The 9407-nt window shown below is 41.5% G+C and overlaps 1 protein-coding gene across 1 annotated transcript; it reads right to left on the reverse strand.

The window, feature by feature from the left end:
* Positions 1-528: 528 nt before the first annotated feature.
* Positions 529-2485, reverse strand: LOC308393691 (uncharacterized protein). Its single transcript, XM_080877650.1, has 2 exons — positions 2002-2485; positions 529-1117 (listed from the first exon to the last, which is right to left on the reverse strand). The coding sequence occupies exons 1-2, from the start codon at positions 2259-2261 to the stop codon at positions 847-849; spliced, it is 531 nt and encodes a 176-aa protein (XP_080733776.1). The 5' UTR covers positions 2262-2485; the 3' UTR covers positions 529-846.
* Between the last annotated feature and the right edge of the window lie 6922 nt (positions 2486-9407).

Raw genomic sequence — 9407 nt, forward strand, 5'->3', positions numbered from 1 at the left:
TGCTGCTGCACCCACAGATATGTACAGCAAGCACTGATACCTTTTTAGTCGGTGGGATTCCCTTGTGATCACCTTTACTAAATATCTACAACCAATCTGATTATATCCTGTTATTGTTTTTTTTTTTTTTTTCAATGTTGAAATTAAAATCTAGTAGCAGCCTTCTCATTTCTTTGTGTTTTGTGCTGTTTTACAGGCCCACAGAGGAGGACGGCTCCGAGGCAGATGAGGGACGGGTCCCAGGACGGTCCATCGGCGGTGGAGCTGGCCATCCTGGAGTCCCTGAAGAGGCCACACCAGTCTCCAATGGAGCATTTCCTCCTCAGCCTTGTTCCTGCTCTGGAGAGCAGCTGGTCCTTTTTATTCCTGTCTCTCTGTAAATTCTTATATTTTATATATTTATGGTAAATGGCCTGTTAAACATTATGTTTAATGTTTTTCTGTTTGAGACTTTTAATATTATTTCAAATTATTTCAAATATTATTTCAAATAAATGTTTATAATGACTAATGTCTCAGTTCTACTACACAGCAAATGTTGGCACACGACTTGACACATGTAGAATTTATTTCATATTATACTAATGACAAAATATACTGATACAGTGGGATGCAGAAGTTTGGGCAACCTTGTTAATAGACATTATTTTCCTGTATAAATCGTTGGTTGTTACAATAAAAAATGTCAGTTAAATATCATACAGGAGACACACACAGTGATATTTGAGAAGTGAAAAGAAGTTTACTGGATTTACAGAAAGTGTGCAATAATTGTTTAAACAAAATCAAGCAGGTGCATCAATTTGGGCACCACAAAAAAGAAATGAAATGAATATTTAGTGTATATCAATGTGTGTGTCTCCTATATGATATATGGGGTGCCTTTGTCTGGATGTGCTTCCCATCCAGAGCTGCACAGCACAGAGGAAAGTTCCAGCGCTCCTGGAATCCCTCTGTGATGGACCGCCAGTCTCCAGGTGAAGGCACAGCCATGAAGTCGTCCACTAGACAGTCCCAGATGGACGTCGCTGCCTGGGGGGTGATCTGGCTCACCGTGGACACACCGACTCTGAAACTGAACGCGATGGTCCTGAAGGAGTCCCCGGTGACAAGGAACCTGGACAAAATTGTTCAAAATCAGTATTATGTGTACTGCAGTTACAAAATACATTATTCAAATTCCAAAATACTTTTGTGATGTCAGATATAAATCACAAAACTTAAATCTTACATAAAACATTTTGTAATTATAAGGATAATTACAAAATGTATATTAGGTCATATCTAAAACAGTTGTTTTGTTTTAACTTTAACATATCATAATTTGATTGGTAGCAACTTTCACAACTACAGTGAGCCAATCACTCATAATTCCTAAACATGTCAATCAGGTAGGAATGAAGTAAAACATTAATAGAAATAAAGAGTTGTGTGTTGACATGTAGCCCTTTCCTTGCTTAAATCATTAATATTTTTGAAAAATTAATCTGTGATAAGACAGCTTATCAAGATAGAACCATGTAACTAGAGATGAACCAAACTGTTCACAGTTTTATCTAACTCTGTTTTAATAAAGGCTGGTGACCCCTGCTATAGAGTCTGACAGCTGCAGGGATTATATACAAATATTCAACTATCCCAGAATTAAACCAGGTCTAAATAAAAAGGAGTGAGTATCACTAAGGTTAACTCAGTGGTCCTAATGCTACAGTTTGATATCAGCAAACACCGAGCGCATACATTGATGTGACACCACAGCCATGCTATCATGCAAACACTGATAACAGCATAAATCGAATTAAATCGGGGCTTGATGAGAGCTTCTGAGTATCACTAGAAATATTATAAAGAGTCGTCTCTGTACCACAGTTTGCTTTCAGTAAACACCGACAGCATTCACTGTTAGCATAGCACATCCATGTTAGCAGTGTATAACTGGATGGATTAGCATATTAGCACAGATATCAATAAAGGACTACCGTATTAAATAGTTTTACTAACCTCAGGCAGACGGACAGGCGCTCTGCAGGTGGGATTGAGCGTCTGTAGTTGGTGTCTAGGCGGGCGATGCTGGGACCGACGAGGGAAAGCAGGTCCTCAAACTGGCCGACGGTGATAGCGCTGGAATCGGCCGTCATCCAGGCGCAGCTCCTGGAGCAAGTGGTGAAAATCACCAAACTGCTCATGCCTCTGGAGGACCTGATGGACCCAGGTACGGCGAGGACGTCTTTTACGCTGCTGCTCTGCTCTCCACAGTACATAGAGAAGGGAGACTCTCTCTTCAAGCGCTAGCTCGATAGCTGCCATCTTGCAAAGATACCGGTCTGGCACAACTCCCTCCCACATTCCTCCCACATTTCCGGTTCACGCGCGTCAAAATATCATATTTTGACGCGCGATGGATTTTTCTTGGACACGCGTTGAGACGCGAATGTACACGCGTCAAATTAGGGGCGTTTGGGGCGTTTTATTCGCGTCCATCGCGTTCGGTGTGAACACACCGTTAGGCAAAGAGGGATCGCTTCTGTTTGAGCGAAGAAGTGTGTTTGAGCAGAGGGAAAAAAACGCCGCGAAACAAAAAAAACAATATGTTGGCGCTTCTCACTGTGACAGACTGTGGGTACACGTCCCACAGCTACTTCAAAAATAACATAATTCCTACAATCCTGCTTGACAATTAGATGAAATTATGACAATTACAATAAGTGAGGGGTTTTGTGTTTTGTATTATGATGTGGGCAGGTGTGTACCTTCGAAGGAGAAAAAACAAAACAACAACTTTTAAACCAAAGTAGTCGCACACTCTTGCTAAAGACATTGCCACTGAGACTGTAGCGTCAGCTGATTCTTTTGTGCATGTTAATGTTATCGTTCCCTGTTCTCTAACGTCACGTTTACATTAAAAAATGGTAAACTCTTGTAAACATTCATGGAAACAAGTAAGTAAATTTGGGTTTTTTGTAAGGTTTTTTTTTTCAGTTGCAACTAATATATTTACTACATGGCTGTAAACAGACACCCACTTACACAATAATCTCTTTATAGAGTCTTTACGAATTTTTTAGCTCTAAATTCTAATTCATTTGTTGCCTGTTGCAGTGTCAGCATCATAAACTCCAAAATACCACAGCTTACATGGAAAGTGAGTTAGCTTGGTAGGCTAGTTGATTGACCAACGAGGGGTGGAATGCAAGTTTTGAGTTACTGCTGGAGTAAAGTTTTTATTTTCTATCAAGAAACAATTTTTCTTTAGTTTTAGTCTTTTTGATGCAGAGAAAGTAGAAAAAAATACTATGCAAACCTAATCAATCTACCAACAACACTTAGATGGCATTCAAGACGTTGTGCTAATGCCCTTGGTGTAGGTTCAACTTTTATTTTGGAACAATTTTTTAACCACTATCAGAACCTGAGTAAATAACGTTTATTTAATGTTAAAATGAAGCAATAATGGATTGCATTTATATAGCACTTTTCGAGAACCTGAAAGCACTTTGCAAATCTAGTATTCAGTCACTCTCACATTCACACACTGGTGGAGGTAAGCTACAGTTGTAGCCACAGGCGCCCTGGGTAGACTGACAGAAGCGAGGCTGTCCCTCTAGTCCAGCGGTCCGCAACCTTGTTTGCGCCACGGACCAGTTTATGCCCGACATTATTTTCATGGACCGGCCTTTAAGGTGTCGCGGATAAATACAACAAAATAAAACTAGTACCGGTACCGAAAAAAAGAAGACCGAAAAAAACAACGCTGAAAACCATACATTTTACACCTGAGCCTCAACTCTCGCGGCCCGGTACCAAACGACTCACGGACCGGTACGAGGCCTGGGGGTTGGGGACCGCTGCTCTAGTCAACACCAGTAGGGTGAAGTGTCTTGCCCAAGGACACAACGACCAAGACAGACAGAGCTGGGGATCGAACCGGCAACCTCCGGTTACAAGATGAGCTTCCCAACCCCCTGAACCACGGTCACCTACAAGTAGTTGTACTGGTAGTACCTGAGTACTGGGAAAACCCTCATGCAGGCCTGACTGCATGATATCTTTTGACCTCACCCCAACCAGTCGCAGCAGATGGCCCCGCCCCTCCCTGAGCCTGGTTCTGCCGCAGGTTTCTTCCTGTTAAAAGGGAGTTTTTCCTTCCCACTGTCGCCAAAGTGCTTGCTCATAGGGGGTCATATGATTGTAGAGTTTTTCCCTGTATGTATTATTGTAGCGTCTACTTTACGTTATAAAACGCCTTGAGGCGACTGTTACTGTGATTTGGCGCTTTATAAATAAAACTGAAGTGAATAGAGCCAGAACACATTTTTCCCAATATTTTGAAGAAATAATATTCATTTGCTGTAGTTATTCATGGTTAACATACTGCTGAAGTCCTGTAGCTACTCAGTCATCTTTTTTATAGGGGTGCAACGATACACAAAATTCACGGTTCGGTTCGGTTCGATACTTTGGTGTCACGGTTCGATATTTTTTCGATACAAAAAAAATGTTCATGCCTTTTTAATTTGTCATTTATTAAAATTATAAATATATATTTTAACTCAAAAGTACAGTTTTTAAATTTAACCCTAACCCTTGTGCGTGTTTTTTATTTTGACAGCGAATGCGCACCTGCGGACCACTTATGTGCAGCCCTGGTTATTTAGCTCGTCATATTGCAGCCACAGAAATTCTTTTGTCCATGAAACCATAAAGCTGCACTTTCTTTTTGCCTTATAGTCTGATTTGTCATAACTTCTCCGTTTTGTGGTAAGCTTTTCTTTGGCTGTCACTTCTTCACCCTGACCTGTCTTATTTGGCTCAGCAGAACTAAAATATATATACTGCTGCTTTTACACACGGACTCACATAAGCTCAGCGATTCTCTGCGCGATCAACCTCTCACATGTTTAAGCTTGCTGCGGGAGATTTCACTTGTCATGTTTGCATAGTAAGCTAACGATTAATAAGACGATGTCAGAGGAATTGGTGCGCAAATTATCATCACTCACAGATCAGTGCTGTCGCTCTCTATACACAGTTCGCACGATTGCAAAGTGAAAGCAAAAAAACGAGCGCAAATTCAAACGCGATTTCAATATGTCACATATTGACAGTGGCTCACCGATGCCAATGACATAATTACCCAGCTACATTTCTGAAAGAATGCAAAAGCATTGACATATATTTTTCCTTCCTACAATAGCCCGACGGGCAGGGTAGCCCGTCTGAAAAAAATCGCTAGCCCCAGGACGTCGGGCTAGCGATTTTGCGAGCCCTGTATCTGATTGAGGAATCACTCATCTTTGGAAAAGAGAGTTTATTACAGAGAAATGGCTCTTTCCAAAATAAAAGCTATACTATCCGCTTCTTCTGGGCTATATTCTCAGCAGCATAAGGAGAATCATGTGCTAACAGCTGTCTAAATGACTCGGCTAAAGTTAGTAGCATGCTTGTTGTTTTTGTCTTTGCACTAGGATGATGTCGGCGTAAATGTGCAGTCATATTCGTTGTGTTCCCACTAGTGCTTTCAGGTTAATCTCGTTGAAATGACCTTAACGCCACAACACGGCAAATCTCCGTTAACGAGCTACCGCCGATCGCCCCGTGCATGGGGCTAGACGGCCAACACGTTAACGAGCTAACTGCGCTAACACACTAGTTCCCACCCATGTAATTAAGCATTGCGTGGCACATCCAACATACTGTTTTACTTTAGTCCATGACTCGCTTACCTTCAGGGTCATACGTCACATGAAAACCAAAATAATTCCAAACGCCAGATCTGAATGAGAGTGGGGGAGGTCCATCTTGCAAGGAGAGCTTAACTTCTGTCTTGCTAGCTTGCCCTGCGCTCTTCCTTCTGACGATGCTGTCTGTGTTGAGCGCTCAGTGGATCTGCGCTCGACAGTGCAGCCTAGGCGGAGTAGTCGAACGCAGATTCACTGAGCGCTCAACACAAACAGCATTGTCAGAAGGAAAGTTGATAAAATAAATTACAAATGTTGTATTGTTCGATACATATGCGTACCGAACCGAAAGCACTGTATCAAACGGTTCAATATCGATACGAATATCGTTGCACCCCTACTTTTTTAGTGTTTGTTTTAATATTAATTGAGGGTCCAAAAATGATGAGGCGCCCACATCAGTTTAAAAATTATTCAGTGAAATTAAATTTGAAAGTGGAATTTTGATTTAATTTCAGCAATCGCTATCTGGGACTGCTCTCAGTGTTTAAGCTAAGCTAACAGTCTTCTGGCTGCTATCTTCGACAAGAAATCAAATAAACACATTTTCCAAAGATTGATTTATTCTATTAAAATTTAAAACGTGGCAGAAATGAAGCAAGCTGAACTAAATGAGCATTTGTCTTGAAATGGCTGTTTTTTTAACTCAAGCTTTAAACTACCCAACACAAAGCAAACACTGAGTTTCTTTTTGCCACCCTGGCACACAATGATTCACGTTTTCCTTGCTGCCAAAGCTGCCGCGGATCCAAGTTTGATCCCACACAGCTTCTCCCATTACGTAAGCGTGTCCCCAACCCCTGGCCAAGTCCGAGGACAGTGTGGTCAGGCAATAATAGTCTCTCACATAACCAAAGTGCTATGATGTCAACATAATCACATTGTTTGTACAGTAACCACTATTTGGAGAGGTGCAGTGTTAGGTTAGTCCTTCCCTGTTTACGAGACTCTCTGTGTGAGGAAAGTGAATGATGGCACGCTATATCCTGCATGCATCCAAATGTGTCCTGCTGTTCCGCGCTGAATAGTTTCACACACACAGCCCCTCCACCGATCATCGCTAATGGCCTCATGGTGAATTTTCTATGTGTTTCATCTCTCACAAATAGGCTAATTTTAGACCACCCACAAAGTGTACACACAGGCACCCACGAAACCAAAATATTCATCAGACATGATGCAATGCAACCGCAGAAGTGAACAAGAAATGTGGGAATTCATTCACACAATATTCCCAAGGCCCAAGTTTCACCCTTTACAATCTTAAGCCTGACACTCTAATGGCTCACGAGAGGCAGAGCCACTGAGTTGGCGCACCGCTTATGAGAAAAAGACAAACGTCCTGCGGAGAGCATTGAGATTGGAGCTTCTGTTTTCATTACTTTGGTTTATCGGCTCAATAGTCACCCCCTTTCTCCCGGTGCTAACTGTCCCCTTGATTTGCTCTTCTCGTGCCGGCACCTGAAACAATTCATTAAAAATGAATGAGAAGAAGCAAAACACAGAGGGCTGAGAGATGAGAGGTAGCAGTAGACAGGAAGAGAGAGCGCGAGAGCAAAAGAATAACACCTGCAGTCTGAGTACAGGTAAAGATTATTTAAGCTATTCACAAAAATCTCTCTCAGCATAGATCCTGTTCTATAGCTTGTTCTGAAATGTGACATTCCTATCATTTTTATGCCTTTCTAATGAATTTATACGACGCGTGCGGATTCAAGAGGAAGGAAGGCATTGAGACCCACGTCTACAGCTGAAAGCAAACCTAACTTATCATTCCCACAGCTGTTTCTGCCATTGAATGTGTGTTCTTTCTCTAAATTGAGAACGACTCTCAAGTACATTTTCAGAGAGGGGCAATCACAGCTTTCAAGTGACATAATTTCTCCAGTTAGTTCATAACTTCCCTTTCTGTCAAAAGAGCCCATACTTAATAGTTCCACAATGATTTTTTATGCTTATGTACCATTAAGAAATCACTGTGGGTGTTTTGAGAATTTATGGTTACATGTAAGTGCTATTCCACTCTGCTGGGGTATTAAGGTTAGAAGCATTATTCCACAAATGATGATTCATGGAAAAGAAAAAAAGGGGCCTTTTTACCTTTGAAGTTAGCATTTCATGTTGTTGAGCTCCTGAACTCGATGTAGCAGAAAGTGTTTACTTTTGAAATGGCCAGTTGTTGATTTTGTGTGATGCTTTCTCCTAATTGTGCTTTGTCTCGTTTCCCACTAGGAAACCTTGAAAGCAACCACCAGACTAGCTTTTCCAGTGTCGTGCGAACTCTCGACGAAACATTTTCTTTGCTCTTTAACTTTGATCATACATACATGAATAGTTAAGGAAAACACATATGGTTATTTTAGCGACACTAAGTCAGCCGTAGAAAAACAAAATCCTCTGTCTTTACATAAATAAGCCTGCAATTTTATGTCAGCACAACTCAGATCTGTTTTTGTTTTGTTTATCTTTCCCCATTTGCATCATTATGAGGAAGAAAAAAATCCATAGTAGGGTTTGAATAGCTCCGTAATGAGGAGGAGGAATCAATCATCCTTTCAAAGTAGGCCCACTGCAGCAATGAGAATATAAATTCATGCTCATAAATTCTACACTTTTAGGTCCCCACATCCTTCTTAATGTCTCTAGAGTTTACAGCGGCCTTGTGTGTGATACTCCACTGTAGATGGTTTGCTTGATTTATGGCTGGTTTTTTCCCTTCTCACTGGAAGGTAATGGTAGAGATGTCCAAGTTAGCCTCCCATGAGTGAGCTATAAAAGTGCTGTAATTACCGTGTTAATTTTGGGCCGAGCACAAAAAGATGTTCTGCCGATCCATCCAACTATCAATCTACCTATCATCTCAGCATTTGTTGTTTGGCGTGTCGGCACCATTATTACATATGTCACATAATTGGGCATAATTAAAAGGAAGTGCAAGTACTGTAATTAATGTCAGTTGTCAAGCACCAAAAGGCAGGAAGAGGATAAGATTTTTCAGAAGCTGGAGCTCAAAGACCTCTGAAATGAAGGCATTTCTGACTGACGGGTTCTAAACTTGGCACACAACATGAATGATGATGCAGATATTATTTGGACTTGGGTGTAGATATGCACTTAACTTGTGTTTTAAACATGCTGGGATTAAAAAAAAACAAAGGAAATGCCAAAGTAACAAAACATGGGCAGGGATAGCTCAGTAGGTAGAGTGGTGGCCCCATGATCGGAAGGTCGGGGGTTCGATTCCCCTGAACAGCTACCCTGAGGTACTCCTGAGCAAGGTACCGTCCCTACACACTGCTCCCCGGGCGCCCAGTGGCTGCCCACTGCTTCACTGAGTCAGTGGGTTAAATGCAGAGAAGGATTTTCCCCACGGGGACCAATAAAGTACACCTTCTTCTATGTAGTTTCTACAGTGTCACTTCCAAAGACTTTTGATGTTGCTCATGTAACATTACGTGCACATTGGTCTAGAGTTATCTGCCAGATACAGCGCTCCCTGGAGGTTGTAGCCTCTTTGTAGGTGAAATCAGCTGCAATAAAGGTGCTGTAACAAAAACATAATCACCATGATCGTCACATATTCAGAATAAATGTCGTTAGTGGTCACATGCTAATGGTTGAAGCATCCTATTGGCCTCTTACCTTTTTTAAAGCAGGCATCTTGATCAT

This window comes from Rhamphochromis sp. 'chilingali' (assembly GCF_963969265.1).
Source record: "Rhamphochromis sp. 'chilingali' genome assembly, chromosome: 1".
In the NCBI taxonomy this organism is placed as follows: Eukaryota; Metazoa; Chordata; class Actinopteri; order Cichliformes; family Cichlidae; genus Rhamphochromis; species Rhamphochromis sp. 'chilingali'.